At 43.5% G+C, this 22,194-nt stretch overlaps 1 protein-coding gene across 1 annotated transcript in view; it reads left to right on the top strand.

Annotated features, from left to right (window-relative positions):
* The window catches only part of LOC147679829 (uncharacterized), a 342,930-nt gene that overhangs the window by 260,946 nt on the left and 59,790 nt on the right, over positions 1–22,194 (top strand). Inside the window, exon 13 of the mRNA XM_086943387.1 lies at positions 15,242–15,387. Within this exon, the coding sequence (XP_086799513.1) occupies positions 15,242–15,387 (146 nt within the window). The remainder of the gene's footprint in view (positions 1–15,241; positions 15,388–22,194) is intronic.

Genomic DNA, 22,194 nt, shown 5'->3' with positions numbered 1-22,194 from the left:
ACTCTTCCATGTCTGTAGACATTACCAGCAGCTCTTAAATTAACGTTTTAGGAAAAGAGGTCATAAAATTCCAAAGATGTGGAAGTTATTCAGTAGCAATGTCATTGATAAGTTGAGATGCCCAGACCAAGTCCTGCTGCTTTGGTTTTGCAGCATGAATCTTTTCTAGATTCACATACTGTGCACAATTATGTCATGTAATGGTTTGGTCTGGAATTGTCTTCTTTCTGGTCCCTTCTTTCCCCCCTTTTCTGGGTGTCGCCATCCTTTGGGGTCATGTCCATTCCTCTGTGACGACAGATGTACACCCTGAAAGCCTTAGAGCACGGTTGCGATCTATAGCCTCTATTTTTGCTGTTATTGGGGTAGGAAGCAGAGGCCGGAGCTCCATGACCAACAAAGCAGAATCAAAGGGAGGTAAAGACTGAACGTGTTACTAATCGAAAACAGGTAGAGACACACCATTGACAAAAGCAGCGAAGAACACCCCCAAAAAAAAGGTTGGCCTCGTGGGAGATCTGACCGTGTGGACAGAGAACGTACCACCATGGTGTTGAAACCATTGAGGAAGTTGAAGAGCACCCCCTTAAAGTTCTACCTCGAGTGCCACCACAAGTTCACTCGAAAAGACAGTCACCAAGTCTGCAATCTCTGCTTGCTGAAGTGTGTGAGGCTAGTACAGAGTTTCAACTTAAGACAAACAAGTTCAGAGAAAAAGAGAGGTAACAGCAGTATGCAATGAGGCAGGCACAGCAGAAGCAAGCCTCCCTCAGAGACCTTGGTCTGTTGAACGATGGTGAAGAAAACCCTGAAGAAACCAAGGTGGCACAAGCGGAAGGGTCTGATATCGAGGAGACAGCCTTGATAAAGAAAAACTGCTGCAGAATGTCCAGAGGAAAAGGGCATGTAAAAGGCCTGCACTGGTAACATCACAGTGGGACAAAGGGGAAGACTTCGGACTCGAAAAGCCTGAAAACCTCCACAACATTGAAACCTTTAATGAGCAACGGGTGGCTCAAGCTAAAAATGCCCCACCAGTAACAACACAAGGACACTGCTTGAGGCAAGCCGTCCGACACTTTTTCGATGCTGAAAAGCAATCGAGATCGGGTAAGGTAAAAGGAGTCCAAACAGGAAGCCCCGACTCTGAAGAGGAAAATGCCACTGTCCCTCAATTTAAAAGAAAGGCACTCTAGGTCAAGAGGAAAAGGAAAACAAGGCTGGTTCACAGCTGATGTGGCTGTAATCATCCAACAGAAGAGTGATTGCGACTAATTCCTGAAGAGATTTCGGACCCCAACAAGGCCTGTAGAAAACCAATGGTAAAAAGAGAAGCAAGTGCACCTCTAACCACAACTTCACCTGGGCCACAAGGAGAAAAGCAAGAACCTTTTTATGACGGAGAGGAACAGTATGAGCATGGACCTATCCAAAGCCTCAAGACCACAGAAGAGGACTCGCAAGACCAGGATGCGGTTCTTCGGAAGAGGTTGTCCACTCCTTTCCATCTAGGCCCTAACCTCCTGATGATGTTGTGATGTACAGCTTGTTCATCAAGAGAGCAGCTGACAACCACTGGTTACACCTCGAAAAAGGAGCAGACCAGAGTCAAGCTTCCTGATGCAGACCATTGTGTGCTCACAGAAGAAGGGCCAATATCTCCCAAGTATCCTGGACCAGTGGAAGGAAGCATTTAGAGAGCCAGGCTCCTGCAAGGCAGTTATTCCAAGAGTGGAAACACATACAAGCCTTCCTCCCAAGACCCAGCATATAGCAAGAGCAATGCAGTGGCAGATTCCTTCATCATAGCCACAGCAAGGAAGCAAACTGAAGCCCCAACCTCATCTGGATCTGCATTGGATAAGGAGAGCAAGAGGGTGGATATGATGGGGTTAAAGGCAGCCGCCACCCATATGAAGATAGCAAACTAACTCACTTCTTAATCAATATGGTCATTGGCAGTGGGTGGATATAAATGAGCTAATGCAGCACCTCCTTGACCGGTACAAAAAGTGGGCATAAACGGTAATTCAGGAGGGGAAACCCATAGCCAACATCTGTTTGACAGGCATTGGATGCAGCTGATAGAGCAAACAGATAGGTGTGTACAGGCGCCTCCCTCAGAGGGCATGCTGGGATTCGGGTGTCAGGGTTAAACCAGGAAGTGCAGTTGTCAGTTACAAACACACCCTTCACAGCGGAACATCTGTTTGGCTCAGCAGTATACAACACTCTTCAGCAAATAAAAAAAGGCAGTGCAACAGCATAGATAACTGAAAAAGAAAAACATTCCTGGGAGCAAGACTAAATTCCTCGGAGGCCAAAGCATGCTTAATAGTTAATCCTTGCACTGACTGAACAAACTCGCCTATACCAGAGGGGACAATCTCGATGGGTGAGAATTGCAGTGAAACTGTTGGGCATAATAGGCTCACGCATCCCATTAATTTCACATGTCCGGCTCAACATGAGGCCAATCCAAGAGTGACTCCAACATCAATGATCACAAACAACAATAAGTTGGAATGATCTAGTTTTTGTTAAAGGGACGATACAGAAAGAAATACAATGGTGGAATAATTTGAGAACAACACAATACGCAGGCCTTTCAGTGAACCATCTTCCTCTGTAACTGTTACTACAGATACGTCCCTCACCGGTTGGAGAGCACACTTGAGAAACCTGAACTTCATGGGTCTATGCAAATCAAGGGGGCAGTAATACACTTAAATGTGATACAAATTATAGTTTCCTGGCACTGAAAGCCTTTCATGCACAGGTCAATGGGAAAACAGTATAAATACAGTCTGATAACACAACCACTAAGTTTTATCTCTTGAAGGAGTAAGAAGGTCACTTATGCTGCCCAGGTTAGCCCAGGCCATTGGGAATTGGGCTACCTGAAGACACATAACCCTAACGGCCATACACCTGCCAAGCGTACAAAATGTAGAGGTAGGGAAGCTAGGCAGGCAAACAAATGCCTGACATGGCTGCAAGCTAAAACGGACTGTAGAAACTGTTTTCCATGAATGGGACTTGCCAGAACAGGCCCATTTGCAGCTCAAGAAAACACGAAATCACATTCAGATACCCACACCGCCTGTCTCAGGGAAATTTACATGCATATTTTTCCCAAATACCATTGATTCCTCTATAATAAACTAAGTACAGTCACCCATGACACTGATCTTATAGCTCCACAATGGCCAAGACAAATATGGTTTTCGGACCTGGTGAAGATAGATCAGAGCAGGGTAATGAGACTGACAACTGCCCACCACTTATTAACAATACAGGAAATTAGGTCTTGACGTTCAGACACCTAGCACTCCCTAAGAGCAACATGAAGGTCCTAACAAAAGCTAAAACGTCAATGCTACATAAATGCTATATTGCAAAGTGAAACGGGTTTGTACGCTGATGCTGCAAGGAGGGGCTCATAAAAAATTGAACAAAGGACACAGTGTTGATTAGACACCTAACACACTTGCTAGATACAAATCCCAGTGAAATTTCACTGAAGGTCCCCCTATCAGCCGTAGAGGCGTATACTAGTAGACACACAGGAAAAAACTTCTTCAATACTCCATAGATGTGAGCGAGCCAGCAAATTAACAGGGTGTGCAGAGCCAAGCCAAGGGTCTGGCTCAGACCTTGGAGCCCATGCACGAGTCAAGCCCTGAAAATATTTGCTATGTAAATCAAAAAATAAACATCACATAAAATATGATAAAGTCTCATCAACATTGCAAAAACTGGATATATTTAACATGTGGAAGCTTTGACATTAATAGTACACATTATAGCACCCGACTGAGAAGTACTTATTAAAAGTGATGGTTTTGCACAACTGGTAGTCTGAACGCACATATTTGAAAGTGTTTTTTTCTGTTTTTATATATAGTACAATATTGACTTAAAAGTTGAGCGTTTTACAGGAGCACCAGTTACATTACACCAGGTCACACACATTGTTTATAGGTATGGGGAGATTACGTGATGTGCCCAGAATCACAATATGTGGAGCCGACGCAGAGACGTAAACCTGATTTTCCAGTCCTACATTTGGCAGCTCGGACTGTAATATCACATCCTGGTTAGAGGGAGGCAGGCAGGAGCCTCATGGAAGCTCAGCTCGTTATTGGCTGATGTTCCAACTGGACTTCAAATTGAGCCAAAGCCAGGCTTCAGTCTTGAGCATGGCTTGAGCTTTCAGTGACTCTCCCACCTCTTATACTCCAGTCATCAAGAGGCCTAGAATTAGCTAAGAGGATAGCGCCACCAAAGTCAGCATCCACACTCATGTGGAATCTAACTTGGTGCTCACTCATGTAATTGCCGTTCAAATACCATCAGAAGGCAGGACTCAAACACCTGAAACTCAAAACAGCCATCTTGATATTTATCACCTTACTACAATTGTTTACTACGAGCATGCACAAAACAAGAACTCTATCTACGGATACAGAGACATGGTGGTCATGAGAATGAACTCACAGTTTCTCCTTAATGTAATTTCACATTTCCATGTTAATCAGGCTATTCAGAGACCTAGGATTTTCCATCAACCAGACATAGGCAAAACCGGTCCTGCATACTCTTGACATGAGGAGGGCATCCACGCATTACCTGCAAGAAACACAACAAATCAGGAAAGAGAGCCAGTACTTCATTTACCAGCGAACATAGGCTCACCCATAACCAAGGGTACCATTGCACCATGGATAGTACAGAAAATCCAAGCATGCTATAAAAAGTAGGAGTAGAACTAGAAGAGAAATCAAAAGCTGACTCTACAAGGAAAAAGAGGGCAACACTTACATTCTTAGTAAAGATTTCATTGCAGGCCTAAGTATGGAAGCTACTTGACCATCCATACATACCTTCACAAAACACTATTATGCACATTCAAGAAAATATAGAAGCACCGTTAGGGACAAAAAAGTGATAAATGCATGTTAGCTATCACAAACTCTTTTCACCCAGCCTTCCAAGGGAGAGGAGTACCCCTTCAAATTCAACATAAAGGAAGTGAATCCAGAAAAGATTCACACTTCAAAACAAAACACTTACTTACCTGTAAGAGTAGTTTTGATTCTTGAACACTTTCTGGGATTCACGTCCAACTCTCCCACCCCCGAGAAATTACATATTTTTGTATACGCAAAGCACTGAGGAGCAAGATACAAGGTAAACAGGAAGCCCAGGTATAGATCAAAGTCGCCATTGGGGCAAAACAATATAAAGATGGTGACCACCCTTAGGGTCTGCCAGGACATACATATGACATCACAGGGTGTCACGCTGTTTCGCCACACTTGCCCCGCAGTGACTCTGACCTGCGCAACGCTACGAGAGAGGAAGATTCTGCCACTTCACCGGGTCCCTGTGCTGTTGAGACCCCCCACCGCCTCCCTCCCGCCGTCCTGCTGTCTGCTTCCATCTGACAGCGGGGCCGCCGAGTGGAGCGAGGCGAGGGGCTGCCTACAACTCCCGGCAGCCCTCGAGGTCTCCAGACACACCCCCTTCACGACGCGCCAGGAGGCGCATAAAGGGCGTCCCTGTTACAGGAGGTAGTGTCACGCTGTTTCGCCACACTTGCCCCGCAGTGACTCTGACCTGCGCAACGCTACGAGAGAGGAAGATTCTGCCACTTCACCGGGTCCCTGTGCTGTTGAGACCCCCCACCGCCTCCCTCCCGCCGTCCTGCTGTCTGCTTCCATCTGACAGCGGGGCCGCCGAGTGGAGCGAGGCGAGGGGCTGCCTACAACTCCCGGCAGCCCTCGAGGTCTCCAGACACACCCCCTTCACGACGCGCCAGGAGGCGCATAAAGGGCATCCCCGTTACAGGAGGTAGAGTCACGCTGTTTCGCCACACTTGCCCCGCAGTGACTCTGACCTGCGCAACGCTACGAGAGAGGAAGATTCTGCCACTTCACCGGGTCCCTGTGCTGTTGAGACCCCCCACCGCCTCCCTCCCGCCGTCCTGCTGTCTGCTTCCATCTGACAGCGGGGCCGCCGAGTGGAGCGAGGCGAGGGGCTGCCTACAACTCACGGCAGCCCTCGAGGTCTCCAGACACACCCCCTTCACGACGCGCCAGGAGGCGCATAAAAGGCGTCACCGTTCCCTCTCGCGGGACGCGAGCGGGACGCTGGGCGAATCCTGGGCCAAGGGTGGGCCCGTCCTAGCCCGTCACAGACCGGGCCGGGCGGAGGTCCCTAACTCCCAAGTCAAGGTAAAAAGTTTAATAATAGTCTGTTACGAAGACTTATATCCCTCACATTAATTAGGTAATCACTACACAATGTCTACAAGAGGCTCAAGAAGTAAAACCTCAAAACAAAACATGACCACCACTGTTGGCCCCATTGAACAATTTCTTCATAAAGTAAACGAAACCATTGATCAAACAGTATTGATGATCGATCGCCGCGTCTCATATGAGTTAGACCAAGCACGGCGTTCATCCATGGGTATGTTGGCACAGGCCCAAACTCCAAATGCCGCACCTCCAAACAAGTCGACCGTGGCAACAAATGCGGAAATACACGCTTTACCAAACACGGTCGACTTATCAGTAAATACGCAACTGTCTAACTCACTTTCCTCCCAGGATCTTGAACAGACTCCGGACATTTTTGTAAGTTTACAACCAACAAACAATGACTTAACACCGTCAGAATCCAGAGGCATAAGGGAAGGAGCTATTCCTAAAAAACAGATCCACACAGAATCACGACCTGATAGTTCAACACATGTAACTGTTTCAAACTCAGTGTCTGATTTACTCCCTAGCCATCAAGTTCAACAGAACATAGTTACTGTAGAATCCTCTAATGACATTATTTCCGATGTGCTCATAGTTGAAGACCATGCAAATAGACCTAGCACGAAACAGAACCGACAAGATAGGTTGGTTCCTCACATAGCTAAAAGCATAAGTCACCCCAAGGTAGACATACCTTTGTTAAATGAAATCTCGGAAATAGTAAAGCATCAACTACAACCGTTACAAAAAAGCCTAGAAATAATAGAAAAACAAATGGCCATATTAATCGCCTCTGCCAAAACAACTGTCAACCCAAGGAAAAACGACCTTTCTGTTTCTCTAGGCATTCCCACCAACACTGGAAAAACTAACGCGACTAACTCATTGAAACAACCAGTGAAGAAATCGACAACCATCAACACTAAAAATATTTCAACGAAAAACACAAGAGAATCAGAAAATAAATCAACAAATCAGAATAACCCTGAGAAAACAAAGCCCGATCAAAACAATATCAAAACCACTTCAGGTTCTCAAAACCAACCAACGAAAAACCCTACCTCTACTAAAGCCAACCAGGTCATAACTCCTTCCATTCCACCTCCATCAAATACTCCCAGACCTGAACAATCACAGAGCCATACCAGTAATCCTGCACGACCCAATAAAAGATGGCCAAAAGTTGTCAACCTTCCCCCGGAAGCAACTCCATTTGTAGCCATATTAATGGGCGTGCCTGAACTAAGTAGAGACACAGATGAACCCACCTGGTCTCTGCTAAACAAAGCGCGATATTGGTTAAATATCAACAGGCCCAACCACCCTAACAATGTCACCAGAATTAACACGGTAAGAAGGGTCTCCTGGATAGGCCACCAGCCAAAAACAATTCCTGGAGACTGCATAATAGTCAATTTCGAAAACCCACAAGCAGTCGACTATATCTGTTCTTGGGACACTCCAGAAAACAACGAAGGAATAAACGTTAAACGTTTATCCTTTTTTTATCCTCGACAAAATCACCACTTCGAGGACCCTAGCTGGCCAACAAACTGGTCCTGGAGTCAACCCGAGCACGGACCAAGAAACTGGCATCAGGGTAACAGGGGTCAGGGTAACAGGGGACAGGGCTTCATTCAAAGGTACCACCCCCAAGAGGATTGGGGATACGAACACAGAGAACAAGGTAATTGGAATAACTTTGCTAAGAGACCGTACCAACAACTGTACAACGAACCCTGGACTGGAATTCCGACCTTTAACCATTACAGCTGTCTAGACATGGTCGACTGACCACCATCACAGTCTCATTTTCCAAGTCATCTGCCTAAAACTACCGTACAGCTACTTGCACCAGCCAGTACTCCTAAATCAAAGCCACCTGGAAAGACTCAAAGTCTACTACAATTAAGAATACAAGACGTCACTCTGAAACCTGCAATCCAAAATAGAGAAAGTCAGACTAAATCCGGGCTTCACAACTCCAAATTCACCTCAGATCTACAGGAAATCCCACAATCTCCTCTAAACAATCGACAGTTGGAAGCAGCCTTGATTATAGATCAATCAAAATTAATGATAAATGAAGTACCCCCCCCCCCCCCCCCCCCCCTGCCGACCCGACCTGTTATCAATATAACAAATATCGAAAGGAACCTGTTATTCTGGAACGTGGCGGGTCTTGTAAACAAGTACCAGGAGAAAGCATTCCTGGACCTGGAACACACAAACGATCTAATCTGTCTTCAGGAGACATGGCTGAATGACCCAGTACATTTGGTAGGTTACACAACGTACTTCTCCCAAGCAACAAAATCATACTCAGGGAGAAGCAAAGGGGGACTAATAACATACATCTCGAATCTTTGGTCCTCTCAGGAAACAACGACCATAGCACTCCATCAGAATTATCAAGTGATCAATATTAAGGTATCCAATCTCATCATCTACACCATAATACATTTTTACAATAATATGAGCCAGATGGATTTACTTAAAGCACTACGCGACATCAGCGAAGTAATAAACATGCAAAAAATCAAATATGCTAAAGCCAAACACAATAATTTGGGGCGGAGATTTCAACTTACATATATGCAGCCAAAGCAACGCACTCACATGCGGGATCACGGACGAACAGGACAACCCTCTAACCCATTTTGTTCATACGGAGAAAGGAATTAACACGCAAGCTGTCATGTTTGAGTTAAACTTAGGGTTTGCGAATATGATAATGACTCCAACAACCCAATTTACATCAACTTTTCACGGAAGAGGTGCACAAACATTAATTGACTACATTTTAATTTCTACCGTTAACGCAAAATGCATAAAGCACTTCGAAGTGAACAATAACGTATTAAGTGACCACTACCCACTTAAACTTACCTACCTCGAGCCTGCTCATAACAAGAATCAAACAACGGACCATTTGGCATTACTGCATCAAGACACACTCACACTAAACAGACTGAACGGCTTCACCTTAAAATGGGGTATCCTAGACCAAGAAAGGACCAGCAAAAGAATAATTGATAAATGCAGGACCCACATCGATAACTGCTTAAACCCTTTTGCCAATGCAGCAGAAATTCTAAACGAGTATAGCAAAATAGTGAAAATCATAGGAAACGAATTAACCAAACCAAGAAAACAAAATCACACACTAAGAAAAGGATGGTTTAACACCCGATGTACAAAAGCTTACTCGAACTTAAAGAAAGCTCTGGCAAAGAAAGATCGTAACAGAGAAGAGATAGTGCAATTAAGGAAATCTTATACGCAAGAGATTAAACAAAGGAAAAAAGAGATACAACGCAACCTCTGGACCCAGCTTATAGACAGCAGTATACAAAAAGACAACCTAGCCTTCTGGAGAATAGTCAAGACACCTTTCTTAACCGGGAATAGCGAGGGTCCCTCCGTAGATGTTGCTATAAAGGCGGAGGACTGGGTGCAGCATTTTTCAGGGGTTTTCGGAGAGGCAAAATCTGGAGAATCAGCCCCCCAACCTGTTCTTCCATTGGTGATATATCCACTAGAAATACATTTTACCATCAATGAGACAAGGAAAGCCATTACAACAGCAAAAAATGGGAAAGCGCCAGGTCCCGACTCCGTCCCCATGGACCTTTATAAATCTCTTCCTGATCTCTGGTCCCCGCTCTTAACCAAAGTACTGAACGCAGCCAAGGAAATTAATCTTCCTAACTCCTGGTCAACATCAATCCTGGTGCCTATTTTCAAGAAAGGCAATAGAGATAGTCCCTCCTGCTATCGACCCATTTCGCTTCTGGACTCAGTGGGAAAGATGGCAGGGAGGATACTTCTTGATCGACTCCAGGAGTGGTCCAAAGAACACGGGGTACTTTCGGACCTCCAATACGGGTTCAGGACGGGCCTAAGTACCGTGGACCAAGTTCTGAATTTAACCCTACTGGCCGCAAAATATACAACAGTAAAAAAAGCTAGTCTACACATGGTCTACGTTGACCTTACGGCAGCGTTCGACTGTGTAGAGCACTCTAAACTCTGGCTAATAATGTTAGAAATGGGGATCGAGACTGCAATAGTGGATTTTTTAAGAGAACTATACTCAGGGGCCACGGGAAAGGTAAGATATGGTCTGGAAGGCCAACTCACAGAAAGCTTTTCAATACAGAAGGGGGTCAGGCAGGGATGCGTGCTGGCCCCCTTCTTATTCACACTTTATACCAATGGACTAGAGGCAGCAATGCTACAGGGAGTAAAAGATTTTCCAGCAGCAGGTAGGCGACCAATTCCAGCATTGCTATACGCCGACGATGCGGTGATTCTTGCCCGAACTCCGCTTCAACTACAGCGAGCTTTGAATAACTACTGTACTTTTATGACAAACTTGAACTTAAAAGTCAACATTAAAAAAACCTTTGTGATGCACGCTGGCATCAAGGGAAAAAAGGCTAAAACAATCTTTGTGGACAATTTGCCCCTTGAAAGAACTAAAACCTATACATATCTCGGCATCACCATCGACGAGGAGTTCAAATGGAAAGAAGCAATCATCTCCCGCAAGCTATCGCTTATAAGAACAGTCGGCGCCCTAAAAGCTTTCTCTCTCCGCCTCGGGAAAAAACCCCTGGTAGAGATGATAAAGATCTATAATGCCAAATGCATCAGCACGGCCATCTTCGGAGCAGGAATTTGGGGAATAGCTAACGTAGAACAAATTCAGACAATTGAAAATTCTTTCCTCAAATTCCTATTAGCTGTCCCAAAGAGTACAACAACTTACGGATGCCACCTAGAACTTGGTATGGACCACATCTCAGATCTTATCAAGATCCAACCCATAATGTTATGGCGTAGAATATGGGCTACGGATGAGTGCCAACTCACAAGAGCAATTATAGAGGACTGTATGAACCTAGAGCATATGGAAAAGATAAAATGGTTAAGTTATGTAAAATCTTTTTTTGCAGATATTGGTCTTTCGAGGTTCTTTGATGACCCGCAGTCAATAACTGACATAGCGAAAAAAGAACTAAAAAAGACATGCCTGTCTCATTTAACTGAATTACGGATGATGGCAGAAATAGGCAAACCATCAGTACAACATTGCCTTATGATACAAACAGCTCCATCTATGCAACAATATCTGCACCAAGACCTGACCCAATTTGAAAAACTACTTCTCACCCGTTTCAGGTTTAATCTTTTCCACATCATGGTTTCATTCCCCACACAGAACAATTGGACGTATAATACCACAGCGTGCCCTTGTGACCTTATTTCTCCTCAGTCCACAATCCATGTCCTTTTCTTTTGTACCTTCTACACGTCATTCCGTAAAAGATGGATTTTACCCATCCTAAAAGTAATGAAGGTCAGAAGATGCCGCCCAGCATACTTGGCATTGCAGTTTCTAGAAAACACCTTGGTGTCAAAATCTGTGGCACATTATCTCAGAATGTGTCTTAAACACCGCACGAACTTATGAGAAACATAGTAACTGCCTTAAATACGGACTTTAACAAATGTATTGTCTAGTAATGGAAAGATTAATTTTTAAACATATCATGAATTTTTAACGTTCTTTTAATGGTTTTTTACTGTGTACATAAGTACTTTTATGGCTTTCGTCCAGAAAACCGAATAAAGTTGATTTGAATTTGAATTTGACATCACAGGGTTGGAGGACATGATGCCAAATGATGGTTGATGCTGGCCAGGGAAGGGAAAAAAAGGAGAAAAGACAATTCCGGACCCGACCACTAGATAACGGATTAATGCTCAGCATGTTAATCAAAAATATTCTTCTGACCGCAAAACTACTACGACAAGTAGGTAATCAAGTCCTAGTTTCTTCTGTGGAGAAAATGGAAGAAAGAGCAAGGATTTGTAAAAGACACAGCTTAGGTCAAGAGAATGGAGAAAGAATCCAGGCAGTTGCTCAGTGGAGAACTAATGTTCAACAGCCCTTTTAAGAACAGGGCTGTTGCTCCAGAGCTGCAAGTGACCCTTCAATCTATGGAAGTCCTTGAATTGTTGCCTCGTGTATTTGATAAGTTTTCGTTTTCTACGATCCTTGAAACCAACTGACACATTGATTGCTTGACAATAAAAGAGCAGACCCATTAATAATTAAATATAAATTCTGTTAAAACAAACATCTGTGCCAAACGAAGCACAGCGAGAGAGTGGATGCGGGTGTGGGAGATGAGAGGCGAGGAAGGGGAATCTGGTTACATGTAAGACATGGGAAAATGGTTTGGGGCTAAGAGTCTGAGCCCTTATAGTTGTACAGAGTCACCCGAGCCATCGACAGTAGCAAGGTGTATTCCTTTTCGAACTTCACATTCAATGGGGATGAACAAGCTGTGAAAGCCCCTTGCCATCTTTGTTGCTCTTAGTAGGGAAACAGGGTGTTACTTGTTGATAGTCAGGCAGGCACAGTCCTCTGCAACCAGGCTGTGATTTCTCCCAGAGTGCTTTGTGTGATTGATACATGGTTGAAAGACTTGTCAGGTAAGGCTAGAGCTTCCATCAGATCCTTGTGTTCAGTCTTCCCCCACCCTTGAACCTAAACCCTATCTAACAGATCTATGTAAATGCCCCCCGTACGTGGGTGATCAGAGTGCAGATGCTCCAGTGGATCTGTTAGCTGTTGGTAATGTTATGGTGACTTAATGTGCTGATTTTCCATTCTTTCAAATGCATTTTTGTTTGCATATTAACTCTTCTTTAGATTTTATTAATTAGAAAGTAGTCAATTAGATAAATTAGGCTTTATCTATTAGAAAATAGTACTTGAAGCTGACGACTCCATTGTCAGAGATTTCTACTACTTAAACTTACAAACAATACAAAAAAATACAGAAACAAGTATACATTAAACAGTTGTATTTAATTCACCAACAAAAAAATATACAAACACACCAATCACGTAAATTCAAAGGGAAAGTTCGAGTTTTTGAAAATTTGGTTTTATTTCTAAGACTCTACTATATGACTTTGTCTTTTTTGCTCCTAATGTCTGTGCTCTTTTGTCGGCACATACCTGTGCTTAACTTGAGGCCATCAGTCGACCATGCTAGCTTCAGTTTTCCGTGCTTGTGCTGCTCCTAGGAATCAAGCTAAGGATGGCAATTAGGTTTTTTGCCCCAAGTTTAGATTCCTTCCCATTTACCTACATTTTAAAATGCTAAATTTTTCTTTTTATTTATATATAGCGTATTCATTTTCTAATTTACATTTCTAAACAGTTGCGGACCACAGATTAAGAACTGCTTCTGTAGGGTGAATAAAAATAACCTCTTTTCAGTAAGAATTGGCCTCACCGAACAATATAGTGCGTTTCAGATTTTTGATATACATATGTGACTGAAAGGTGCTCTTAGATATTAGAATCAGGCCTTAAAAAGAGACAGTGTTTGGATTTCTCCTAAAGTCTGAGTGCCTCCAGTTAGAAGGGCCAATAGTAGCAAACCTGAAATCACTCTGCTCTTGATTCAGACCTCGAGGCATGTCGCTTTCTGCTCGTGGCACACCCTGACTGATCTGCAGAGTAAGCAAGCTACCATTTGAAACAAAAGAGGTCCGAGTTTGTGTCCTGGCTCTAATCTCCTGATGAATGTCTCTGAAAGGCTTTTTCCCCCGACGGGCAGAGGGCCTAGGCAGCTACATTATGTTTAGCATATATTCTTTTTTTTTTTATGTTCAAAATATTTTATTAGTTTTTGCATAGATACATAAACAAAGACAATACAAAAACAGTAGTATAAATCAAAAATACCTAGAAATTTAAAATCATACAATAAGTAATTTCATCAATGGCTATGAAATACAATAGGTAATACAATATTCTAGAATCCAATAAACATAAGAGGAAAGGGGAAGCAGGGCACATAAGAAAGACTGTAATGCATAACCATCTGAAAGAAGCTACAAAAGTACAAAGTAATAATATACATAGAAGTAAAAAATCAGGATTGTTAGTAGAACCAATACAATACTTAAGTTTAGCATATATTCTGCTCATACCACTTTGGGAGACGGCAGCCTGCTCCCCCCATCCTGTGTACGTGGGAGGCTACATTTGTGTTTAAGTACAGCTGGGGCTATTCTCCCTTGCATCTCCAAATTGCTTGGCTTCCAGGATGCCTCTTCCTTTCAATAATGGAGTTCTTTACTCCACTTTGACTCTTGATTCTTGGGGTGTCTGTTTATTTCTGTGCCAAATACAAAAACGTTTGTACAAACCTTGCTCAAACATTTGTGGGGCAATACCCTTAAAATTTCTTGCATGTGCCCTTGCCACTTGTATACATCATAAGGACATACTTGGCATACCTTTTTGTGATCTATATATACACCAATAGGACATTAAAGAGGTTAACTTTATGTGGCATCTTAGAAAATTGCTGTGCACACAAGATGTATCCTTCAGAGGGATAAGCAGAGCATTTGTGAGTGCCCGGTAAGGGTGTTAATGGGTATAAGAATAGCATTTTAGGTTCAATGAACAATGCTTTGAAGGGAACGCGCCCTATTTGATTAAAAATAAATAAATCCTTGCTTTGTCATTCCAAAGTTAACCCATTTTCTTTGTCCCGCTTCCAGATCATTTATCAGTAAGACTTTAGCACCAGGACATACCCATGCAAAACAATAAAATAAGAGCTAGCCTTAAGTTACCAGCCCTCCCCTCCAAACTAGGTTATAACATCTCCTTTCCAGAGCATCAAAATGGAACATTGAAATAATTATATGGTATTGTGCTAAACGCCCCACAACAGGGCACCGTGAATGTTGCTCCGTTGCAAAGTGCACTTTCTTAATCAAAGTGGGCAGCCTTTTCTCTCCCTTGCACGTGTACCTCTTCCTTGTTCTCTTCTATGTCACTGTCTCCTGTTAATCTGGGAGGTGCATTAACCTTGTATCGTGGCCTCCATCTTGTTCTGGATCTCAACTGTCACATTTGTGCGCAGGAGGAGTACCGGCTGGACTACCAGTGCTCAGAGGAGGTTATCAGCATTCACCACGCCCTGGCCGAAAGAGCCAGCAAGTACAACAAGCGGCCCAATGTTTTCCGCCTGCAGACGGCTGACTGGCGCATCTACCTCTTCCAAGCTGAGTGAGTACCACCTTACAGCATCACTTCCCCTTCAGATGTTGCCGAGAGGCAGGAGAAGCAAAATGAGGGGGAGGAGCCAGAGAGAGGATTGGGCCACTAAGTGCTGTTCTGCTTCCAGGTCCAGTGATTATCTTTGGAAATCTCTGTTTGTGTTCAGAAAGAGGGGTGCAGGTTTATTGGACGAAGAACCTTCTGAAAGTCCTGGTGAGACAAGAGGAGATGAGCAAACTCCCATCTGACCCACACTCCTCTTTCAGGCCAAGTGACACTACCTCACCGCTGTCAGGTTGGTAGTGTACATATGGGAAATGGGTAAGTCAGCGGGCATAGGAGACGAAAACACCAGGAAACCGGGAGAAAGACAGTAAAGGAGGAGGGGGAAACCTGGATAAGAAATGGGAAAGAAGAATGAAGTGGTGGTCGTGGGGGGGGCATATGGAGAAAGAACAGCGAAAAGGGGAGTTGAGGAATAAAAGATGTTGGCTAATGCTTGACTTAGAAGGGGAGGATGGGTAGTGGATTGGGGGATGATAAAAGAGAGTTGATCAGAAGCACAGGGTAAATAATGGGAAAAGAGTAAAATGGAAGAAAGAAAGTGATGTGGAGAAATTAAACAGCTAATAGTGAAGTAGGGGCATTTAGGAATTGATAAAAAAGAAGCGAGGAAAGTAGGAGAGTAGATCAGGGCACAAGTCGAGAGTTGGCAGCGGCCCTACACTATTGTTAGCATGGCACAATTTGCCCTTATGTTACGCCTTGCCTTCCACCAATGGCTGTTCACTAGTGAAATTAATGTGTCCTCTCACATACTGTTTTAGTGTGGTCTCATATGGTATTTTTCCACCACTTCTGCCATCATCCATTTGAGTTTGAGAAGTGCCATGAAGGGGGGTCTTCAAACACACTCACCTGAGCACCATTTATCCTTTCTCCACGGTGTTAGGGACATAATAGGATGTCTGTGTCTCCAGCAGGATGAGTGAGGTGATTTTATGCCTAGACTCCGGTTAGAAAATTCGAGCAATTTCAAAATCCATTACAACTTAACAAGAAATTGCTCTGCTGCAAGGACGCACTCTACAACAGCTGGTTCCCAAGACCTTTAATATTCAAAAACCGGCCAGTGCATTCTTAAAATTCTTTGTTCCTGACGAGTTTCGAAGCAAGGCTTCTTCCTCAAAGGCAGTGCATGTAGATTTCTGGCGTGTTGACGCACTACGTTATGTTTGCTTAAGTAGCTGTCCTGAAATAGCATAGTGCATTATGGTCATCGCAGTGCGCCAATTATTATTTCCCTCAGTGAGTCCCGAAAATGCTTCCATTATTGTTGCAAATTGTTCTACCCTCAGTGAGCTTCATGCAGCACTCCCGTTGTTTTTCTAGAATGCTGTTGTACCTTGAAGATGCTGTGAAGTTCCCAGCTCCTCTGGCCCCACACAGTAGTGCGAGGGGTGGTGCAGCCCTTCACGACCGAAGCCGTCGTGTATAGTTCATTCAACAAATTGCTCTGCTGCAAGGACACACTCTACAACAGCTGGTTCCAAAGACCTTTAATATTCAAAAACCGGCAAGTGCATTCTGAAAATTCTTTGTGCCTGACGCGTTTCGAAGCATGAACTGCCTTTGAGGAAGGAGGGCTGCACCACCCCTCGCACTACTATGTGGGGCCAGAGGATACCCTGCAACTTATGGCGAACAAAGAAAAACCAAAGGAAATGATGGACGGAGCGTTGACAAAACAAGCACTCACCCCCAGTCAATTGATTTGGGTTTAATCCATCACCGTTCTTTAGCCCACTCTGCCACCCCAGTTCAGACATGGCCATATGCAATCAGTCTGACCCTGTGCCTCATGGGAACAGTCCAGCCCGAACTGCCAAGCCATGCCTTTTTTTTTAGGTGGATGCACGCGTGATCAAAAATACTATTATTTGCAGGGCAAGAGAGCCTGTGACTGATGTGGACTGAAGCTTTAACCCATGCAGTACGCTTTCGTGGATGGAAGCAGAGTATTAATGACACTGACAGACCAGTGGCCGCAGAGAGCTTAACCAAGGCCCTCTATATAGCTAGAATCCTTCCCAAAAAGGTAATCTGTGACCTTTCATGTAACAAAACACCTATCAGCAGGCTTTAACACAGAGAAATAGCAATTTAGCCTTAAATGCTTATTAACTTTAGCATATGCTTTTTACAGTCACTGTCAGGCCACCTGCAATTTGCATAACTTTTTATAATAAACAGATCAGATCTATTGCACTGGAAATATTTTTTCCTAGTTAAACTAATCAGGCCTCTAGCGTTGTCATTAATGGCTTGTCACCATAATCAACAGAGGCCTCCTACTGTACTGAGCTTAAGCTTTCTTCACAAGGTAACTAGAAGGCATATAGTCATAACATTACATAGTATACAAAATTACATTTGGCAAAGCATCCCTCGTGGACGTTGTGCTATAGAATTGAGGCGAAGAAGTTTTGGAAGGCCGGGCCTGAGCCATGTGGCGCTGTGAAATGACCAGTAACACCAGCTGATGTCATTCGGATGGGAGATGTGTTTGATTGGAGAGAAAAAACGAATGCCACAAAGGCATTGGTGAGGAATTAAGCTTTGGTCCCGGGTCTGCGATATCGACTTCCAAACCTCATAGCGGAAAACACAATCAAACAAAGGAGCCAGGCAACATGCACATTGCACACTTGAGGAGTAGTCACTATACCTTGTGACTCAAAGACTTCTTCGAAGAAAAACAACTTGTAATCATCTGAGCCCAACACTAGATGACAGGATAATGCTAAGCAAAGGAATCTACGGCACTATGCTCTACGAATAGATGATTACAGGTTAACATATTCCTTCTTCTAAGAGTGACTAACAAGGATTATGACTGTGCAAATCTATGCCCACAGTTTGTCAGAGGGAGTAACCAGCACCAAAATCCTTGCCTAGTATGGTGATTTGGGAGATTGTTTGTAACAAAATACCAATCTGTTGGCTTTCATACAGAGTGAAAACGTTATACCTTTAAATGCCTATTGACTTTAACATGTGCTTTTCACAATCAATATGCCTTGCCTACTACCTTTATCGTACCTTTTCATTGTAAACAATCAGGCCTGTAACCTTTTTAATTGGTTTCTTACCATAACAAAATCAAACCTACTAAGTTGGTCATAAGCCTTACCACAAGGCAACAATCGTGTATAATGTAATGACATTACAAACATTTACAAAATACAGTTGTGAAAACAATATAAAATCCCTCCTAAAAGCACCTAATGAATATTAAGAAAGTGCAAATGGTCGATCGCCAGGGCATATTCAGGTTTGTCAACAACACCAAAACCCTTGCCTACTATGGTAATCTGTTAAATTCCACATAACAAAATACTAGCCTCCACGCTTTAGTAGTGTACTAACAACCACCCATAAAAGCCTCTTGCCTTTAACACATGCTTTTCACAATGAGTAAGGCCTACCTGCTTTGTCCTTAACATTTCATTATCAATAGATCACACTCAAGGAATCTGACATAGAGTTTCCCAGTGAACCAATAAGGCCCTTAGCTTTTACCAAAAGCTTGCCACTATAGACACATACACCAACTGAAGTGTGCATAAGAAGGCAATCATCTGGCGTACATTTGTAAAATTACAGATGAGTATCGAATTGCAGGTGGCAAAATAGTATTAATAGGGCCTAACAAAATTCATCATAGTAAAATTCTGTTCCCCTGGTTTGTCGGAGTGGGTGACCAACACCAAATCCCTTGCTTGCTATGGTAATCTTTGAAGTTTCATTTTATCGAATATCTTTCTATGGCATGTAATATAATGTGATAACAATACACTGTTAGAGGGCTTTTGGCTTTACCATATGCCTTTCACAATAAATAAGCCAGGCATACTGCCTTTGTAATAATTTTTCATCATAAACATGCCAGTCCTATGGCATAACCTGTCCCTGCACAACAAGCAAGTCTGTAGTTGTTATCCTTGGTTTGGCACCATAAGCAGCTCAGGTCTACTGTACTAAGGGTACGTTTTCCCAGGCTTCCAGTCCCAGCATTGCAAATGTATACAACATTACAGTTGGCAAAGACAAATACTGTCTCTCCTAACAGGGCTTGACAATGATTCTCACAGTGCAAATCTTCTATACCCATCATATGTCAGAGGGGTAACCAGCACAGAAACACTTTCCTACTCACTAATCTGTGAGATTCCATATAACAAAAACCCCATGAGTAGGCTTTAATTCAGAGTAGTAATGCACCATTAAATGCCTATTAAATTTAGCATATGCTTTTCACAATCAGTATGCCAGGCCTACCTCCTTTATCATAACTGTTCATTATACACGATCTACTTATACCCTTAATCATTGGATTCGAAGCCTTCTGTACTAAGCGTAAGCCTTTCTCAAATCAACCGTCCAGCCCAAAGTGATAAAAGTACAAATGTACACAGAATAACAGTTGGCAAAGCAAAATATTATCTCTCCTGAGATTGCCTGATAAGGATTATTGTAGTGCATGTCTTCTATCCACATGGTTTGTTCGGGTGGATCACCAACACCACAACCCTTGCATGCTGGGGTAATTTGTGAAATTCCATGTACAAAATACCTGCCCACAAGCTTTAGAACAGTGTAATAACAGACCATCCTTAAAAGTCTATTGTCTTTAGCATATGCTTTTCACATTTAGTAGGTCAGGCATACTGGCTTTATCATAATGTTTCATAATAAACAGATGAAACCTATGAAATGTGGCATGACCTTTCCCGATGAACCCATTAGCATTGGCTTTACACCTTACCCAACAGCTGCCTATTCAAGTGCACCTAAACTGGCATCCATGAAGCATACAGTTATAAACGGACAATATATGTAGAAAAACGACAGCTTGCAAAACAATATACATCCTCTCTCAATTGGGCCCAACAAGAATCATCCCAGTGAAACCCCTATGAGTTTGGCAGGGGTCTGGCCAACGTCCAAATCCCTGCCTACTATGGAAGTCTGTGAGATTACATTTAACAAAATACCTGTATATCACTTGTATAACAACGTAATAACAACCAACTCTTTAAGGTTTACTGACTTTAACAGATGTGGTTTTTAATCAATAATCAATTCCAGCTGCAGTTGTCATAACATTTCTAAATAAGACGACCAGACCTATGGCATTGGACATAACGTTTCCCAGTGTACCAATGTTGCGGTGTGGGAAGAACTGAACGAAGGCTTTGACGGATTAGTGAAGGTTTTATTTTGTTCAAAAACAGTTTCCTTCTCCACACAAGAGAATTAACCGGGCTCTGGGTTTTCTTTTCTTCCCGAGTTAGTCCTTTCCAGGATCCAGTCAGGTCTTCCTTCTTGCTCCACTGGTGTCCGGCCTCACGAAACTCTGTGGTGCCGTCGGGGAAAAGAAAACAGGAGAACCGGTATAAGGGTGTGACTATAGGAATACTTTTAGGGTCTGGAGTGAGGGAGCACCAAACGCCGTGTCGCACAGCTAAGAAAATGTGAAAAAAAGTGCTCAAGGAGAAAAGGTGGAGGTGGGTGATAAAAAGAGGGTCTCGGTCGTTACACCGTTCGTATTTCCCGCTCTCCTATCCAACCCACTAACTGTCTCCGTATCTTGGTTAGCCACGCACCTCCTGGAGCGTGGCGGGTCGTGTCGCGGTGAATCTCTCCTTCGGCTGCCATCGGGATTTCAGGAACTTCCTTCGTGCTGGTAGGGAATTTCTCTGGGACCCTCTTTTCCCCAAGGGACGTCACTCCGCAGAACGCCGCAGTCGAGTCTCCAGCTGTAGCTGCTTCTCGCGTGTTTGAACCCCCGAACTTCCGGGTTTCCCTCCTCCTGAACACTGGGAACTCCGTGACGTCATCAGGGGGAGGAGTCCCTTGTTCCGATGCTCCAGAGTTAAATGGGCCCTCCTGGTTATCCCCGTATGCATCTTGAAGCGGTGGGGACGGCGAGCTCCACTCGTCCTGCGGGGAAAGAATAAGAGGGGAAAGAGGGGGGTTTGTAATTCCCCAGTCCTGGTTATCGTCACCTTCCTCGTTCGTTGTCCTCACCCGGCCACAACCAGTCAGGACAATAGATTGTCACCATAACTAACTGATGCCTTCAGTTTTGAGAGTAAGATTTTCCACAAAGCAACCATCAGGCACAGTGATAAAATGTGAAAGCTATGCAAAATTATAGTTGGCTAAGCAAAATTCTATCTCTCCTAAGAGGGCCTAACAAGGATTCTCAGAGAGCAGACCATCTATTCTCCTCTTTATCACACAATGCAGCCAACACCAACACCATTGCCTACTATGGTAATCTGTGAGATGTCATGCAATAACAAATCTATCTTTTGACAACAGATAGGTAATAAAAATACACACTTGACTATTGACTTTCACGTATGCTTTTCACAGTAAATATATCAGCCCTACTGCCTTTATCATAACATTTTATAGTAACCAGGTCAATCCTATACGCATGATCATTGGCTTTCCACCATAACTAACGCAGTCCTGCTGTATTTAGTATAAGCTTTGGTAAAAGCCAAAAAGTGCAATGCAGAGTCATTTTTACTGGAAGGGCACCAATTTGTATTCGAGGGAACCAACGTGTGTGAAGCCTTGCTCCTCTCTTAGGAGTACTCTGAAAGATTTTTTGTTAATCACGTAGGGTGAAGCAACAGTTGCACTGTCAGGATAGACCTAAAAATTCATGTAGATTAGTGGAGCCGAGGGCATCCCAAATTGCTCTCAAACACTTAGTTGCACTCTGAAGTCTAGACTAAA

Source organism: Lissotriton vulgaris, chromosome 11 (genome assembly GCF_964263255.1).
Source record: "Lissotriton vulgaris chromosome 11, aLisVul1.2, whole genome shotgun sequence".
Classification (NCBI taxonomy): domain Eukaryota; kingdom Metazoa; phylum Chordata; class Amphibia; order Caudata; family Salamandridae; genus Lissotriton; species Lissotriton vulgaris.
The sequence above is the reverse complement of the archived record's forward strand: the minus strand, read 5'-3'. Positions and strand labels throughout refer to the sequence as shown.